The 18,348-nt window shown below is 56.5% G+C and overlaps 2 protein-coding genes across 2 annotated transcripts; one reads left to right on the plus strand and one right to left on the minus strand.

The window, feature by feature from the left end:
* Positions 1 to 1,626: 1,626 nt before the first annotated feature.
* Positions 1,627 to 5,747, plus strand: GPR37L1 (G protein-coupled receptor 37 like 1). Its single transcript, XM_072355854.1, has 2 exons — positions 1,627 to 2,426; positions 4,500 to 5,747. Exons 1-2 carry the CDS (start codon positions 1,752 to 1,754, stop codon positions 5,310 to 5,312), a joined length of 1,488 nt encoding a protein of 495 aa, XP_072211955.1. The 5' UTR covers positions 1,627 to 1,751; the 3' UTR covers positions 5,313 to 5,747.
* Positions 5,748 to 7,323: 1,576 nt separating this feature from the next.
* On the minus strand, positions 7,324 to 16,800 carry ARL8A (ARF like GTPase 8A). The gene is made up of 7 exons (XM_072355855.1): positions 16,540 to 16,800; positions 12,324 to 12,404; positions 11,464 to 11,537; positions 10,652 to 10,745; positions 9,486 to 9,553; positions 8,813 to 8,883; positions 7,324 to 8,687 (listed from the first exon to the last, which is right to left on the minus strand). The coding sequence occupies exons 1-7, from the start codon at positions 16,660 to 16,662 to the stop codon at positions 8,638 to 8,640; spliced, it is 561 nt and encodes a 186-aa protein (XP_072211956.1). The 5' UTR covers positions 16,663 to 16,800; the 3' UTR covers positions 7,324 to 8,637.
* Positions 16,801 to 18,348: the final 1,548 nt, after the last annotated feature.

Below are 18,348 nucleotides of genomic sequence, written 5' to 3' on the forward strand. Positions count from 1 at the left end.
CGTGCCGCAGTGTCACCTTGCCCCAGTGAACTCCGCTGCTGTCTGCAGGCGGTTCCACGCCGCACCCGCTGTTGTGCAATGAAGTGAAACTAAAAATAGCCCTGCAGAACAACGCCGGGATGAGGCGGCAGCACCCCGCGGGAGCGGCCGAGGGCTCCCTCCTCCGCGCGGCTGCGGGCACTGCCAAGCCTCCAGCCTCCGTCGTTCTCCCGCAGGGATCGCTGCCCCATCTCCCCCCACGCCCCGCAGGGCGGTGGGCTTAGCGCTGGAGGTCGCTGGGGAAGAGGTGTCGCCCATCCTTTGGTTATCCGACGTGATCCAAATGCTGGCAGCGCTCGGCTGCCCACGGGGCTGTACCCCAGCTCTGCATCATCACCTCTGGGCACTGTGCAAACCAGCTCTGGTTTTCGTCTGTCAGAGCTCACCTTTTTTTGGGGGGGGTTTGCTCTGCACTAATGAGAACGTCTGACTCATTTTAGATCTGCTTGGCTGTGCCTGACGTCGCACCCCTGATGTTCCACCTGGCTGCTGGTGTTCTTGGAGCAGCACCTGGAGCACTCAGCAGCCTCACCTGGTAACTCAATCACTGCTGAGCTCCAGCTGAGCCCTTCCCCTTTTTGTATGCTGGCCAGGAATCTGTGTAGCCGTTACTCCCAGGACAGCCCTCAGGCATTCCCAGTGTGATCCTGCAGGAGCTGGAATGCTGCTGCCCCTTTCAGAAGCATCCAAGGATGAGAATCCTCTGCATCTCTCTGCCTCCTGCAGCCCACTGATTGCACAGTCTTCTTCAGAGCCCATTGACTCTTGGAGATGGCACAGACCGACTCTCCAAAGCTGGAAGGCAGAAATAGGTCAGCTCTCCCTGGAAGCTTTTGGAGCAGATTTGACAGTTGCTTCCCCATGTGACTGCAGGGCCACCTGCACCAGGGAGGAGGAGGAGGTGGAGGAAGGAGGAGTGCTCCCACTGCTGGCACAGGGCAGGAGTTGGGGTGGATGTGAGTTATGAGCTACAAACCACAGGGGAGAACTTGTGGATTAGAAACCTGGTGGAGTAAAGTGATGAGTGAATGGATTCACATGTTAGGTTAGCCACTACCAAAGGGACTGAGCTCTTGTTTGTTTGGCTTTGTTTGTTTACAAAGGAGTGCATAGGATAAAGTTTAAGTTACAGAACACCTTGTTCTGTGACAGCAGAGGTGATGGGAATGGGGAGAGGTGAATGCAGGAGGTCAGGGACCCTTGGTCCTCCATAGACCCCTGCTGTGGGGGAGCACTGCAGCCTGACCGAGGTGCCAAGCCACGAGCATCTCTGTCTGGGTTCACAGAATCATATAATACCATCATAGAGCCACAGAGTCATGGAATCATGGGGCTGTAAGACCAGAATCACAGACTCACAGAACGGTTGGGTTGGAAGGACCCTAGAAGATCCCAACGCTTGCCTTGGTCTGGTTGCCTGCTACAAGCTCAGGCTGCTCAGGGCCCCGTGGGGAGATGCTGAGGGACGCCGGAGGGTAGAGGGGGATGCGCATCCAGGGCTGTGGCTCTCAGCTCTTGGCAGCGTCCCGGCAGCGGTGGGTGACCAGCAGAGGGCCCGACTCTGCCGCTCCTTTATCCTGTCCGGAGCGCTCCGCAGCGCCCACAGCAGCGGTCGCAGCCGGACCGAGCGGAGCTCCCCCGGCCCCTCCTCGTTCCCCGCAGCCCCGGGGCTGCTCCGTCAGACGCTTCCCGCAGAGGGTGCGGAGGAAATCATGCCTTCGCCCCCATCGCTCGTCCTCCTGCTGCTGGCGTTGCTGGGGGCCGCGGCGATGCCAGGCGCAGCCGGGCGGCGCTCAGAAGGCGGCGCGCACCCAAACCAGGGCGCAGGTGGAGGTGGGATGCTGCTCGTGGCTGCGCAGGATAACGCAGAGCTGAAGGCACGGCCGCGCCGGGGCACGGTGGAGGACTCCAAGTCGGTGCAGCAGTACGTGCCGGGGGTGCGGGTGGAGTTCCCACGGCCCATCAACGCCGCCAGCCTGCACCCCACCAGGGCCATGGTGCCATCCAGCACCGACCCCTCCGAGCAGCAGCGGGGGATCCCCACGGATGGGGGGGCTGAACCTGCCTCCAACCTGACCACAGTGTCTGACAAACGGCTGCAAATCCAGAACCCGCTGTACCCGGTGACAGAGAACTCCTACAGCGCCTACGCCGTCATGTTCCTGTCCCTCATCGTCTTCGCGGTGGGCATCATTGGGAACCTCTCTGTGATGTGCATCGTGTGGCACAACTACTACATGAAGAGCGCCTGGAACTCCATCCTGGCCAGCCTGGCTTTCTGGGACTTCCTCATCCTCTTCTTCTGCCTTCCTGTGGTCATCTTCAATGAGATCACTAAGAAGAGGCTGCTGGGGGACATCTCGTGCCGCATCGTGCCCTTCACGGAGGTAAGGGGCTGCTCTGCCCCCTTCTTTGGGGGCTCCATCACTGCCCAGGGCCTGGCATCGTGTGCCCAGAGGACCCCACCACAGGGGGGCATTTCCCATGTTAACTGCTAAGCAGGGCTGGGGCAGGGTTGGGGTTGGGGACCTGAGATCTCTGTTCATTCTTTATGGGTGAAAAAAAAAAATGACCCCACGGTATAGAATGATGGGATAGAGCCGTAGAGTCATTCACATTGGAAAAAAAGCCTTTAAGATCAAGTCTGACCATGAACCTAACGCTACCAAGTCCATGCTAAGCCAGTCCCTGAGCTCCAGGACCTCTTGATGACATGTGTCCCATCACACTCCCTCCCAGAATCACCCCAAATCTTCTGGAGCTGGGCTCTGCATGCTCCTAGTGGCAGCCAGGCTGGGTGTTAGTGCAGAAGGAATGATTGCTCATGCTCTTGATGCACGCACCTGCACAGGGCACCCAGTGATGCTACTTTGGGTACAGGTCTGGTTGATGTCAGGCACAGCCCTACGTGTGCCCTGACTGCAGCCAGCACCTGTAGGCTGCAGCCCAGCACAATGAGATGATGGGCTGCCACCATCCCAGTAATGTCTCTGTTGCTCAGCAAAGCAGGAGTTGCTCATTTCTGGAGGTCTACCATCCCAGACTTACTTAATGAAGGCTTTGTCACATTCCTGTCCTCTACCCCAAGCATCCCATAGCATGACCAGGCAGCAGGAGTACACAGATAGGGGCAGGAATACAGATGGCCATCTGCTCAGATAGGTTCAGTGCCAGGTGAGAACGGAGAGGAAACTGCCCCCAAAGCAGACCCCTTCTTGGGGAGGTGCTGCTGTGACCTGAATCTGGGCAGTCCAGGTTGCTGCACCCCATGAAGGTGGCACCTTCAGAATCAGTGAGCCAGCAGCACTGGGGTGCCTGAGGATCCCCCAAAGATGCTGAGATCTTGGGGCTGCTGAAGGATGTGCATGGAATCCCCTGGGGATTTGTGGTCCCAGCACAGTTCCCAAGGACCAGGAGCCTGGAGGCAGCCTTAGGGTAAAGGAAAGACGGTGGCACAGCTGCTGCTGACCAGAGGTGCTGGGACATGAGTGACTTTGCTGGGTGGTGGGGCTGGACATGGGATGGCAATGCTGTGCTGAGGGCCATGGTGCCGTGTCAGGGGAGATGCTGCAGTGAAACTGAGCGGTGATGCTGGGTGTTTGGCACGAGCTGCTCTGCCTTGCAGCACTAACAAGGCCAACTCAGAGCCACTGCAAAGGGCTCAGCAGGGATGCCGGAGCTGTTCTGGGTCAGAGGTGCCAGGTCTGTTTCTTGCAAAACCCACTGGCAGGTTGCTGCATGCTGCACACGCATCAGGAGGTTTCCCAAGTGCTAGGAATGTCCTTCGGCACAGGAGGACGTTTAGTGGCTTCATGAGGCCAGAAAAAGCCACAGGGCTTTGGGGCAGCAGCATGTGACTGCCGTGCTCCTGGCCAGGGGCTGCAGGGTTGAATGCTGATTGTGACCCTCAGTGCCTGGGCAGCCCTCCCTTTGCTTCCTTTGGCCTCTTCCCTTTGGCAAACAGGGATGTTTTTCCTCAGTGCAGCGGAAATTGCCCTGAGCTGGTTTGTGACAACGGTGTCTTCAGCTCTATTGGGCTGCCTGGGAAGCGGGCAACAGATCTGCAGGGCAGAGCAGGGACGAGCCAGCCTGGGCAACCAGGGCCATAGGAAGGCTCTAATGGGAAGAGTAGTCCATGCTTTTCCTCTCCATAAACATCCAGAGTAGAAGAGCCTGAGGGACAATCCTGCTGTTCCAACTCTGGCTGGACAGACTGGCATCCAGCAAAGCTTTGTGCAGATCAGGGAGCTGTGCAGGGACACGTGGGTCAAGGGATTCTTATCCAGTGCCCCTCTAGCAGCCACAGGAAAGTGGCTCCAAACCTGGGATGTGACCTCTGTCAAACCTTGGAGGAAAGGCCTGGGGCTGTTGGGTAGCTGGGGGCTTCCAGCACCGTTGTGAAGCCAACGCATCTGAGGCCCCCACTGGAAGTCCCACCTGTTCTGCTTCCCCTTCACCAGGTATCATCCCTGGGTGTCACCACCTTCAGCCTCTGTGCCCTGGGCATCGACAGGTTCCACGCAGCCACCAGCCCGCAAGCCAGCGCCCGGCCCATCGAGCAGTGCCAGTCCATCATTGCCAAGCTGGCTGTCATCTGGGTGGGCTCCATGACGCTGTCGGTGCCGGAGGTCTTGCTCTGGCAGCTGGCTCAGGACACGTCACCCGTGTCCGGTGTGGTGACCGAGTATTGCACCATGAAGCCTTCATCCAACCTGCCCGAGTCCGTCTACTCGCTGGTGCTCACCTACCAGAACGCTCGGATGTGGTGGTACTTTGGCTGCTACTTCTGCCTGCCCATCCTCTTCACCGTGAGCTGCCAGCTGGTGACCCGCAGGATCCGTGGCACCGAGAAGAAGGCCGAGTGCCGTGGGACCAAACACAGCCAGTGTGAGAGCCACTTGAACTGCACCATCATCGGGCTGACCATCATCTATGGGCTCTGCACCACCCCCGAGAACGTCTGCAACATCGTGGTGGCCTACATGTCCCCCGACATGTCCAAGCAGACCTTGGACCTGCTCAACCTCATCAACCAGTTCTTTCTGTTCTTCAAGTGCTCGGTGACGCCCGTCCTGCTCCTGTGCCTCTGCAGACCGTTGGGTCAGGCCTTCATGGACTGCTGCTGCTGCTGCTGTGAGGGCTGCGGTCCTGACGCCACCTCCAGCGAGGGCAGCGCCGACAGCAAGCTCAAGACAGAGATGTCCTCCTCCATCTTCTTTGATAAGCCCCGGGAGTCTCCTCCACCCCTCCTGGCCCTTGGCACGCCCTGCTAAGAGCCAACCAGGAGCCGTAGAGAGCATTTCACCACCTCCTCCCAAGATCGAGCGTTGTTTTTGCCATTAGTGCCCCGTGCCTGGATGTGGAGCAAGCAGGAGAGACAGCTCAGGGGCTGCACCGTGGGCTTCAAACCCCGCACTGGGCAACGGGTGTCCCGTCCCCATGGCTACATCGGTGGCTTTCTTGCCTCTGCCCAAAGGACATCACCTCCCTCCATGCCTGGTCAGGCTCAGAGGGTTGCTGCTCTGCTGATGGAGTTGTGCAGGAAAGGTTCCATCTGCTATTAAGGAGGGTTTGCAGAGGACTTAGCAAACACAAACTGCCCTCGTCCTGTCCCATCCCCTCCTGCCAGCCCCCTCCACAGTAGGAGAAGGTCCCAGAGACCAGATCCCAGCAGTGCCCTGTAAAGTTCAATAAACCAGTAAACTAGAGCACATTGTGCACATAGACATGCAGAGCAACGGGGAGTCAGAGCACTGTGTTGTGTGGCCCCATGCTCTTCCTTTAGACTTGAGGGCTCTGGGTGGGTGTGGGCAGCTCAGTGGGGTGAGAAGGCACGTGGGGGTCAGGCAGCACCTGAGGGTGATGGGTGATGCCTCCAGGGTGCACTGAGTGCCAAGGCAGCCCCAGCTGAGCTCCTCCAAGTGCTCAGTGCTTTGTGGGGCTTGAGTTGGCCCCAGTTAAGCTCGGCACTGGGAAGTGGTGCCCCACAGCCTGCAAAGCACTGTGCAGAACCAAGATCCCACATCTCATCCAAACAGCCCCACGCAGCACTCCCTGGTGCTTTGTCCACTTGGCCTATCAGTGGCACAAAACCCACCTGAGGTGCCAATCTTAAACCAGCGCACGTTCCAAACCCAACATCCACCTCTCACCAGGACTCCTACCCCAGGCAGGCTGCTGGGAGCAGTAAGGGCAGGCTGGCCGTGCCGGCCCCCACCCCCCCCTTGCTGCCCCCGGAGCCGAGCTGTGAAAGCTCCCTGTGTGTGTGGCTGGCAGCTGCACCAGCCCATGGGATGCCGGGGAGAGGGAGACGGTTGCTACGGGCGGGTGAATGCGAGGGGCTCACTGTGGGCTTTGTGCAGCAGCACCCACCGAGCTTTGCTTTCTCAGCTCTGTTGCCAGGGAAACAAAAGCCCCAGTTTTCTTCCCAGTAGCACAAAACTGGGTTTTTCCTTTCCCTCCGCCAGCCCTCCCTGCATTGTGCTGACGATGCTGGGGTTGTGGGGGGTTTGGGAGCACCTCACAGCCCAGGGTGTGTACTGGGGCACAGATGCCCAGCTGCCTGGGGGACAAGCAAGGTCCTGGCTAAGGCACGGACCCCCAGAGCTGGGCCCCCTGCAGTGGTGGGAGGAAGGGCGAGGTGGCTGCTCTCATGCGCTCGCTCAGTGCCGCTCTGTCCTGAGCCCCGGCCAAGGGCGAACAAAGGCCGGCTTGTTGCTGCGGTTGTGTGGGGAGGAGGGAGCCAGGCTGGGGGCAGGGAAGGTGGGGGCCTGTAGGGCTGTGGGCGATGCATGGTGCATGTTGCACCCCAGTCTCAGACCCCATGTGCCCAGGTAAGCAGGCAGGGTGGTGAAAGCACAAAGCATAATTCCAGGTGCAATGGGACAGCCCCTAAAAGGCACGTGGTATGGGGCACCCTGCCACCACCAGCCACAGGGCAGAACTAATATGGGCAGGAGGGCAGCGATGGGGCAGGAGCCCTCCAACTGCTCCAAATCCAGCACTGCTATCCCATGAGGTGTCCCAGGATGGGTGAGAGGAGGGTCCAGAAACAGCGATGGCCGCAGCTGGAGGGCTTGGAGCCCATCTCCATGAATAAACAATGCACTGGGAGCCATCAGCTTGGTTCCAGCAGGTCCTGAGTGCCATCATGGGGACAGTAAAACCAGACAGAGCCATCAAGTACTGCAAGGTGAGCACTGGGACAGGAAGCTGGGCACCGTCCCCAAGGCACAGACAACAGCCCCGAGTTGGGGAGGAAGCAAGGAGCGCAACGGCACCCAGCAACACAAAATTGTTAATTTATTATTAGGAGGCAAAAAAAAAAAATGTACAGTTACAAGAATCATTTCCCAACAGAGGTCAAATTCGCACCAAAATATCTCTTAAAAAAAAAAAAAAAAAGTAATAAATGGGGCAGAGAGGGATGACACCACTTTACAATTCATTAAATAAGAACAACAAAAAAAAAAAGAACAAAAAAGAAAGAAAAAGGAAACCTCTCTTTGTGCAACTCTGCAAAAATGAGAACAGAACAGAACCCCCCCCGGCTTCACCACCCCCAGGAGCCACGCAAGGGCCGAAAGCCCCCCCAGCCCCCGGCCATTCCCAACAGCCCCACTGGAGCTGAGGACAGGCCAATGCCTTCCTGCTATGGCAGACCTGGTCCCACCCTCCCTGCTGCTTCCAGCATGCCCCCCTTGCCCAGGAATATCCCACCCCCCTACGCAACCCCAAGGCTGCACCAGCACAGACTCAATAACTCAGCACAAAGGGACAAAGACAGCCTGGCTCTTTGAGGTCTCTCCTCTCCCCTCCCCATGTGCAGACAAAGAGCCAGCAGTGCCAACCAGCACTCTGAGGCAGGGCAGCAAAGCCAGCACTGCTGTGCAGAGCTGGGCAGGCCCTGGGGCACCCAGGGGTACGTACAGGGGGTGAGGTGCTCAGGGCAGAGAGGAGAGGTGGGGGCAGCTGAGGGCAACGTGGGCAGACTGATGGTAGTGGGTCATGACCAATCCTCATCCCCATGGTGGGGTGAAGAGCCTTGGGGTGGAGGGGGAGATGGCACTGCCCCCACTAACCTGCCTGTGGGGACTGACGCCTGGGGAGGGACAGCACAGGCACGCTCCCCACAGCCCCAGGGTGCTGCACCTCCTCCTCACCCCAGGAAGGGATGAGGACTTCCAGGGGACCCGCCTGCAGCTCTATCCAGCTCCATCCTGGGGGCTGCTGTCTGCCATGTGCCTCATCCTCCTCCCAATGCTGACCTCAGGCAGCTCACGGGGCCCAGTTTAGTAACAGCGCTAGTGCTTAAATTAAAAAATTAAAATATATATACATATATATATATACTGTATACACAGACAACAACAGAACAGTGTCAAAATGGGAAGAAGAGACAGAGAGAGGAAAGGAGGGCAGAGTAGGACATTTTCTTTACAATAAAAACAAGGGCTCCACCTCAATGCGAGAGGAGTCTGGGGTCCCCTAAAAATACCCATCTAGAGAGAGAGAGCTGGAGGGACAGAGCAGGAGAGGTAAGGGGGTATGGGCTTGTACAATGGCATCTTCCCGATCTGAGCTGCAGTCCAAGGGATCTCAGCTTCTCCTGGACTTCGAGTGCTGAATAAGCCACTGTAGGGTGATGTCTGCAAAGGCAAGGGGAGTTTACAGCCTCTCCCTTCAGCTGTCCCCCCACTCCTGTACTGGGGGAGCATGTGCTGCAACAAGCCCTGCTCCCCACCCACCGGCACCCTGAGCCACTGGCACTCACCAATGTTGTCCTTTTCTTTGCAGGAGATGGAGTAGCAACAAATCTCTCGGTCCTGGATGGCAGAGAGGTTCCTGCAGGAGAGGAAGAGCTCTGGTTGAGTCCTTCAAACTCCACAGGCTGCATTCTCTGCAGCAATATGTGATGCCTCAGGGCAGCCTTTCAGAGTCCCTCTGAACTCAGGCTCTGAGAAGGGGGGTACCCCCTGTAAGGGCAAAGTCCCCAGTAGCTTGGGGACTCCAAGAAAGACTGAGTGAAGACACTGGTGCATTGCTCCTGCTGTCTGACAGCCAGGTTAGTACAGGGGCTGCATGACAGGTAGAAGGAGCCTGGCCTCAAAGAGACCCTGACCAAGAAATCTCACAGCTTTGCTCAGAACATCCTAAAATTCAGTTACATAGCACAGCTGGGAGATGGGGCACGAAGGACTTGGGAACTGCACAGGATGCACACAGGACAAGGGAGATCTCTGAGCAGCTGTGCGGAGATGCTCAGAGCTGAGCTCCCTGGGACGGTGACAGTCTGTGCCACTGCAGAGCACTGAGCATGGCGTGCCGGGCCCCCACGCCCCCCAGTGGCACACGGAGCCCAGCTGCTGTCCCAGCTCCTGCAGCCTGCCTGCTGGTTGTGCTGCTGCAGGCAGCCCCTGTCCCAGCCCTGGGCCACACACACTTACATCTTCTCAATGAGCTCCTTCTCATCCAAGGCACCGGGGAGATCTCGCTTGTTCCCCAGGACTAGGACCTGTAGAAGGGAGGAGGGGACATGTGAAGCTCCTGGGCACCAGAGTGGGCAGGGAACTCTGCTTGCACCCAGAACCAAGATCCGTTTGGGATGTAAGAAGTCCAGGTTACTTCACCAGAGTAAGTCCTTTTCAGCAGGCAATGAGAAGGCAGAGCACCTCTATTAATGGTGTTAACTGGTTTGTACCCAACATCTCCTACATACTTTCTTGTCCCACTGAGAAGTAGACCCACAGTCTATCCTCTCTGAAGGGCACCACTTTCCCTTGAGGTATGCAGGACACTCCTCCAGGAGCCATTTACCTTTGAGCATAAATTCCAAGTGAAGCCGGATGGGCTAAAATTGACATTATCAGGATATAAACACCCTGCAGAGCCTTGCTCCCTGCAGGCAGCCAGCACCTCCCCCCCTAAAAAACAAAAAGCAATGGCTGTTTGCAGTACCCACTGATCTCTTACAGCTTTTCACATCCACAAAGACATCTTAGGACTATGCAAAGAAAACAAACCCCAAGCACGACTTCCTCATTGCTCCCGAGCAAGCCACACGACTGTCATCTGACAAGGACAGCACCGAGGCTGCCGTAAATCAAGGCCTCTGCAGCAGCACGGCTACACAGCATCCTCCAATTTACATTTGGAGTAGCCTTGTTCTTAAAAAAGAGCACTCTGAAGTGCTGCAAATGCAGTGTGTTATGTCAGAAGCTTAAATTAGTTGGCCATGAATGCTTGGGACGTGGTGCAAGGTCCTGGATTAGCTCCTTTCCAAGGATGCCAATTCTGGACAGCATCATCACCCAACCGGGTGTCCCACTGCTGACAGCTCATCTCCTGCAAATGTCACAGTCAAGCAGCTGTGCTACTGGGTGATGAAACCTTAAGGTCTCCCCTCATAAAAAAAGGTGCAAATTCATGCAGGTGGACAATCTCGCACATAAGGGTTTCTCTTGGTCTCTTCTAAGTTTCCCTCCTAGTGCTGGAAGTGCTGTTCAGCCCAGCACTGTGATAGAAAGCATCATGTTCCCAGTTTCAGCAGGAGTGCAGTGGGGATGCTGTGTGTGGCAGTGGGTGAGGGCATCCTACCCAGGCAGCAGCTCACCGGGATGCCCTGGAGCTGCGGCTTGTCAAGCAGGTTATGAAGTTCATTCTTCGAGGCCTCGATCTTCTCCTGGTCAGCAGCATCCACCATGTACCTGAAAGGGAAGGACTCCCCTGAGCACACTCATGTGGCAAGCAGAGAGAACTGGTCAGCTGGTGAAAACCACAAAAATCTGATTTTCAAGCTAGGTTTGAACAACCCCAACCTCAGCTCTCAGATAAATATTTGTTCTTAGAAGAATGCAGTCTGCTTCCCATGAATGTCTTGCCAGACTTGTCTCTGTCTTGGACTCTCTGGGAGTAAGCTTCCTGCAATACTTGCAAGTAGGGGACATGCAAGGACACTCACAGATTGCTGACAGTCAGCAGCAAGTGTTGCACAGACTCCTTTAAGCACTAGGTTCATTCAGCAGCATAAACATGGACCTGGGAATACACTGCTGGCCATTATCCTTCCCATTATCCTCTTGAAAAGGGGCAAGACCCCACCGACCTTTGCTCAGTCCCTCTGATGACTGGGCAGCACAGAGAAACCAAGGGAGCAGGGAAAGGCAAGATCCAAGGCATACAGATGGGCTGAGGGATGCTGAGTGGAAAGGAAGGTTCTACAGGGCTGTTATTCTGGAGACACTCGAGGTCCATTTGCTGCCCTCTACTCAAAGCCCATGGAGGCACTGAGACTGCAATGCCCTGCACTGTGCCAGTCCCGGTAGTGGAGCTTGCTCAGTACCCTCAGGTAGGGTGAGAGGATGAAGGGATGGTCCCCATAGCTGGCCAAGCTGTATCTTGTCACACCCACTGATGGATACTCACACAATGGCACTCACTCCACGGCAGTACCGTTCCCACATGCTGCGAAAGCGTGGCTGGCCACCAATGTCCCAGAGCTGTGACAGGAAGAAGAAGCATTAACACAGCTCTCCTCATCACTGGCTGCCCCACAGCATGCACCAAATGCAGCCCCATCCCCTTCTCTGTGCCCACCAGTGCCTGATCTCAAACCCAAGGATGAGGCTCCAGACTATAAAGAAAGAAACCCTGGCAAACAACTGGAGAGTATCAGCCCTGGGTCAGTGCCTCCTGCAACACAGAGAGGCTCTGACAAGCCTCTGTACACATAGAGAGCTGCCCTGGCCAGAGCCTGAGGCCTCTTCCCCATGCCCACCATGCCAGAAGCCTGGAGGAACTGATGCATTTGACACTTAAAAGCAGTAGGCTTGCTCTCAGAAACACTGAAGCATTTCCAGCTGAGCTGCAGTAGGAGATGACCAGCCCACAGTCACCTCCTAGTACAGTCTGGGGATCTGGAAGATCTGGGGGGGGGGCAAGAACCTCTTCTCTCTGCTCTCAAGGCATCTGAAAGCTGTACCCTTTCTTCCCAACCCTTCCACTCAGCAAGGTGACCATGTCTACAAATCCCAACCAGCAAGCTCCAGCTTTGCAGACTGGCCTGGCTCTTTCTGCAAAGGTCCACATCTCCTTTATCCCTACTCACAGTCTCCTCTGGAGGGTACCATGCAAACCTAAAGGGCAGATCTTCCTAATGGCAAAACTTAGGAACGAGCAGCTGGCACTGCTGGGATTCTTCAACCTCCAACAGGTGAGCCCAAATTTCACCTTCACCCCAACTTTCACCCCAAGAGCCTGCACTGAAGATATCTTCTGTACCTTACCTTTATGGTAACGTTCCCTTTGGTGATCTTCCTCATATTGAAGCCCACCGTTGGGATCATGTCTTCATTGAACTGGCCTGACTGCAAGGACAAGCCAAACAGCGTTAGGAGGCTCAGAAACCCACCAGCCTGCCCCAGGAAGCACAGCAGCACCGCAGGGGCAGAAAGTCTGGCTAGAAACAACCCCAAATCCTCCGTGGGGGCTACATCTCCCATCCCCTTGTCCCCACGAGCTGCCCCTTGGCTGCTGAAGTGCTTTACTAACACACAGACAGCAGAGCTCAGCCACGTGCTGGGCTGAAGCATGAAACTGCTGCAGATTTGCAGCATCCCACTGCCACCACAAAAGTGGGTTAGTGCTGTCAGGGCAGTGAACAGAAACCATCCCTCTCCTGCAGGGAGATACGCCTCGCCATGCTAGAGGGGTGGGATGGTGCTGGGCCTTCACAGTCCACCTCAGCCCCAGGGATGTGACTCCTTGGTGAGCTAATCATGCTCTTCTCCAATTAGCTCCAGCCCCCAGGCCCTCCAAAGTGACTTTAGGACAGCAACGAAGGGCCATTCATAAAACCCATTTAAAGACAAGATGAAATCCAGCAGCCCAAGACCTGAAACCACACGAAGAGAAGGCAGTTGATGCCATTTTCTGAGAAGCAGAATTTAGCAGGATTTTCCTAACCACTTCCAACAGTTCTGCAATACGTGCTGCTTCCGTTTTTCATTTCCCTTTTGCATTCTGACAGCAAAGAACAGCAGCCATGAGGTCTCTGAGCCAAAGTGCACTCAGAAAGCACCCTGGGGACCAGCAGTAGGGAAGGAGGAGGGTGGAAAGGAGGGTTGCAGAACTGCTCCAGCACTCAAACCCACTCCCCCATCCAATAAGCCCAGACTGGGCATGTGACATCACCAGGGTGCCTTCAGAATCCTACACAGCCACACTGCTTTGGGGTCCCATATGAATACAAGTGATTCCTCTTCCCAGCCCCACCAGCTCCCCAATGGGTTCCTGGGATCCTGGCTCCTGTGGGGATGAGCAGAACCTCCAGCTCAGCCCCAGCCCCGTCCCCTGCAGCATGCAGCCACACCATCACCTGACAGGTCAGGCATTGTCCCTTGCTTGAGGACATTCCCCACAGCACAGCACTGCCACAGACATGACCTGCTCAGCATAAACCACACCAGCTTCTCACAGCCCACCATCCCCAGCTGCCTCCTTCACTTAGGAGCTCAGTATCCCAGGCTTTCCACATGGTAGGACCACTGAACAGGCTGCAGGGTTACCCAGCAATGCAGTTCTCAGCTCCAGGGCCCAGGGGACACATATGTGAGCTGCCCCAGGGCTGGCACCAGCTACTCCAAGAGCCCATGTAATGTCAGCATGGCCTACTCTGCCCTGACCCCACAGGTATCAGCTGTGATGGTGCTCTACTGGACAGACATCCTACTCCCTGCAATGCAGCTAAAGCCATATATATATATATATATAAAGAACATGGTAACACTGAAGCTCAGTTTCTTTCAGGAAAATAAAGTTTCTTAGAAAACCTTTGGGTTGTTTTTGCTTCTTTAACATCACACCACAGCCCTAACCACGCCAGACCCCATTCACCAGGGCATGATTTATCCCCTGGGATGCTACCATAAGTTCAGTGCTGGCCCACTTGACCTGCAGAAGTGAAAGGAACGGAACCCTGCTGATGGTTGCTGCAGTGCTGAACAGCACAGTGGAGCAGGAGGAGCAGTTCCAGGCTTGTACCATCCCCTACCAAGAAATTCTGGGGTGTGTTGTGTGGTCTGGGAGGTAAAACTGAATCTAAATGAAACCCTTCCTTCCTCTGAGGCTGTAAAGATGAGAAGGGAGTAAATATTTAAGCCAATAGAAACCAATTCTTCCACCTGCTGGAAAACCTTCCTGAAAGCTGGATCCATCTCTGAGACTCTGAGAGGGTTTGGACCACAGACTGCCAAGCTGAGCTGCTTGAATCCCATGCTGCCTTTTAGCTTTGCACCCACTGATGTTTACATTCTCACTGAGGCTTCCTTTTAAGTTTGTGCTTCTTTCATTCAAAGATAGTAATTACAACACAGCTCTTTGCTGCATTCAGAGCTTAGGTTACGCTGTGGGGGAACTCAAAGACATCTGGGAAAGAAACATCAGCCAGGCAACATAGGAAGAGTTCCCTTTGCCTTTGGCCAACTGTGGCCACCTGCAGTAAAGCCCTCCCCTGGCACGGCAGCAGCAGGGCTGCAGCTCTGCAGGCAGCCAGCCCATCTTCCAGGCACCTGACTTCCATTTTAGCAGCCAGGTGAAGAACAGCAGCTACAAATAGAGGAAGATGCAAAGCCTCCATGAGCAGCTCCAGCACCCAGCACAGATCTTCAGACTGTGGAATGTCATCTGGACCTGCAGACTCCTTGGAAAATCTCTGCAACTGTGCAGAAATCACTCTTCAAGAGTTCTGTTGTTTTTTCTTTCATCCAGAAGCCTGAATCACAGCTACCTCTCCCTTCTAACACTTCTGTTCCAACACCTTTAAAGACAGACGAGATGGTTCAAAGGCTCCTCACGCAGATCCTGTTGGGTTGGGATTTTTTGGCATCTTGTGTTTTTGTTTTTTTTTCCAGTTCCTCTGGAAAGTCCACGTTTCCAGGACGTTACCTGAAAGATCACTGTTTGTTTTCAGTGTGTGTCTGCCAAAACCAATCAGAACTGTCCAAATAACTTCGCAGGCAGGAGGCCCACTTGCTCAATAACCAAAGCCAAAGGTGCTGCACACCCCAACACCAACTGCTTAACACCAGCAGAACACGCAGCCAGCTTCAGCCCAAGCATTGGAACCTCAAGAGTTGCTGGAATAACCAGACATCCACCAGTTCCCTACACCAGCCATAGTGGTTAAATGGGACGAGTCTTTGAGTCTCGCACTGCTGCAAAACTGCCACGTGTGAGCTATTGACATCCAGATCTGGGAACCCCAGAAGCCATCCAGACATGGTTGGGGTAGGAGGGACACATGGGGACAGGGCTATAGGAAAAGCAGGAGGGTGAGGGGCATCCCCAGCTATTTCCAGCCACGCAGAGACAAAACAGCTCAGCAGGTTTGGAGTAAAGCTCCATTTCAAGAGGAAAGAAATTATTTTCTGCTGGATTAGTAGCAAGCCTCTGGTTGCTACTAACAGAGAGGCAGCAGCAGGCCCAGCCTACACCTGGCACTGCTGTGTCCCAGGCCAACATGAGACTGCAAAGCAGGCCACTGAACGGTAGGGACAACGTGGACCCTGGAAGGCCTGCAATCTTGCAGTCAGAGTCCTGCAGGCACAGAGCTCCCTGTCAGCCGATGCTCATGCAGGGCTGCTGGGAGCACCAGGCCGTGTGCTGAGCACATGCAGCAGCTGCCAGCACTGAGCTTGGGAGCATCCAGAGCTGCACCCTGGGGCTCAGAGCAGAGAGCAGTGCAGCGCTGTGCTATCAGTCCTGTGGGAAGGCTGGTTTGGGGAAGGACGGTTTCCATTCCTGCCGTGCCCACTACCAAAGGAAACCCACCCACAGAGCACAGCTGCAGTGCACTGAAGCTTTCAAATTAGCTGCAAAACCACCTTTGACAGCACAGCAGCTTCTGAGCAAGCAGAAATAACTCGCTTTGCTTCAGAGCCGAGAAGCAAGGACAATGCATGCAATGCATGCAACGGGGCCACAGCTGGGAACTGGGACAGCCAGAGAGACCTCAATGAAACCCTGAGAACCCCGAGAGCCCAACCCCATCCCTTCGGGATGCACCCGTGGGCGGCTCCCATCGCACTGCATCGCGTTGGAGACAGCGGGAAGAGCCCACAAATGTGGGGCGTGAAAGGGGGTTTCGTGGAGCCGCCCTGCGAGCACCGCCAAGCCGGGTTTGGGCTGCAGGGCCGCGCCGGGCCGGGCGGGGCGGGGATGGGATGCGCCCACCGGCTGCAGCCCCCGAGCCGGGCGCCAGGGCCGCGGTTTGGGCGCGGAGCTCCTTGTAGGTCCGCCACAAGCAAAGCACCGCCGGGAACACGGACGGGAAACGCGCGACAAACGGGCCTCGCAGGGCCGAACCCCGGCGGCGGCGGGCGGGCCTCGGGCCAGACCGTGACGGAGCAGCGGGGCCGTGACAGCACGAGGGCCGGGCCGGGGCTGTGAGGGGTCGGTGCGGGGGGGGGGAGGCCCGGGATGGGGATGCGGGCCGGTGCTCACCGCGATGACGTTGACGAACGTGGTCTTGCCCGAGTACTGCAGCCCCACCAGGGTCAGCTCCATCTCCTCCTTCCAGAAAAGCGCCCGGAACCAGTCGAGCAGCTTGTTGAAAAGGGCCAACATGCCGCCGCCGAGCCGAGCCCCGCCGGGCCGTACCGTGCGGAGACGAGACGAGCCCTAGCAGAGCCGGGCAGAAGCGGGTGGAACCGGGCCGGGCCGAGCCGAACCCCGCCGCGCCGCCGCCCCGGTATTGTCCGCGCGCCTCCTGCCGCACCGCGCCGCGCCGGGTGGGGCCCGCGCCGCTCGCCGCTGCTCACAGCGCCCCCTGCCGGCCCGGAGGACGCGAGGCGCGGCCTGCACGGCGCGGCCTGGGCCCGGTGACACGTGGGGGTCCTTCCGACTCGGAACGTCCCCTGGCTGTGAGCGCGCGGCTCCGCTCCGTGTCACCGCAGCAAGCCTGGAGCAGGAAGGTGCAGCCAACGGCACGGCGCTCAAAGCGTCTTTATGGAAGGACATCTCACAGCCTGCTGGGAGGAGCGATCTGAAGGGGCTGCAAGGAGACGGAGTACATAGCGGGGTCTGTGTGACGGGACAACGGGAGGCGATTTCAGACTAAGAGAGTGGAGGTTCAGATTGGATGTAAGGGAAAAGTGAGGAGCTGCACAGAGAAGCGGCGCTGCCCCATCCCTGCAGCCCCCCCCCCGAGGGCAGGGCAGGGCTGTGAGCACTGCTGGGGCTGTGGGTGCCCCTGTGCATGGCATGGAGTGGGACCAGATGGCCTTTAAGGACCCCTTCCGACTCAAACCATGCTGTGATTCCATGATACTGCAAACACCGACTGAGCTGGGGGAGCCGCTCTGTGCCTGTGGTGTTGTGGAGAGCAGGCAGAGCCTTTATCTCAGCTGCAGATAACCCACGTGCCCAGGCAGCAGCTCGTACTCCCACGGGACGAAGCTGCAGCTCGCTGTGCTGCAGGGCTGCCCGAGCAATGGGCATGCACGGGAGAGAAAAGCTGAGCTGTCATTGGATCTGCTGTGGGTATCTCGGAGCCTGTGATACTTCAGGGTGGGAAGTGGTTTCCATCATGTGCTGCTACGAGCCGCGGGGAAGCTGCCTTGTTTTGCAGACAGAAACCATTTTGTTTCCAGAGATGCTGCAGGCTGCTGAAGATCCCCACGCTTTCTAAGGGGGGCCCTAAGGAAGCAGCAATCTCATTGCTTTGTGTTATTGTTCCCATGTAGCTCCTCCTCGTGCCAGTGAAAAACTCAACGTCTCACAGTTCTTATGTGCAATTTCTGCCTGAAGATGTTTTAGTAACAGATTTCAGCCCAGGGAATGTCCCTACACCAGTTTGAGGCTTCCCACCCAAAACGCCTGCAGCGCAAAAGCTGTCAGCAGAGATTGCCTCCTGATAGCACGTGTTGTACTGCAGTCCCTGCCAGAGGGGCTCCATCAATGCAGTATTCAGACAGAACACAGCCGAGGGGACCTGGGCTAGTCCGTCCCCACAGCAGAGCAGACATGAGCAAAAATGACCCTTTTTTTGCACTGGCCGGCCATAATGTGGGGTAACGGATGGTAATGGATGGCTTATTCTCTGTGTTCTCCATCCCACTCTTTAACTCTGTAACCAAGGAGTAGCAGGGACAGATACAACTCTCATACCCCTCAGCATCCCCAGTGCTCCCAGTCAGCAGGTCAACCCGTCCCTCTGGTGCTGAGCAGGTGATGCTTGGTGCACCTCATCCTTTATGGGTGTCACCACTGTCAGGGAGACCGCAGGGTCTCTGTGAGCTCCCTGAGCTCCCT

Source organism: Excalfactoria chinensis, chromosome 23 (genome assembly GCF_039878825.1).
Source record: "Excalfactoria chinensis isolate bCotChi1 chromosome 23, bCotChi1.hap2, whole genome shotgun sequence".
NCBI classification, from domain to species: Eukaryota; Metazoa; Chordata; class Aves; order Galliformes; family Phasianidae; genus Excalfactoria; species Excalfactoria chinensis.

Excerpts from the sequence above, each read along its gene's own strand:
- GPR37L1 (XM_072355854.1), top strand. The coding sequence starts at position 1,752 with ATGCCTTCGCCCCCATCGCTCGTCCTCCTGCTGCTGGCGTTGCTGGGG. Across the intron at positions 2,427-4,499 it reads GCATCGTGCCCTTCACGGAG|GTATCATCCCTGGGTGTCAC; the intron begins GTAAGGGGCTGC and ends CCCCTTCACCAG.
- ARL8A (XM_072355855.1), bottom strand. The coding sequence starts at position 16,662 with ATGTTGGCCCTTTTCAACAAGCTGCTCGACTGGTTCCGGGCGCTTTTC. Across the intron at positions 8,884-9,485 it reads AAGGAGCTCATTGAGAAGAT|GAACCTCTCTGCCATCCAGG; the intron begins GTAAGTGTGTGT and ends CCTCTCCTGCAG. Across the intron at positions 8,688-8,812 it reads CAAAGAAAAGGACAACATTG|ACATCACCCTACAGTGGCTT; the intron begins GTGAGTGCCAGT and ends TTGCCTTTGCAG.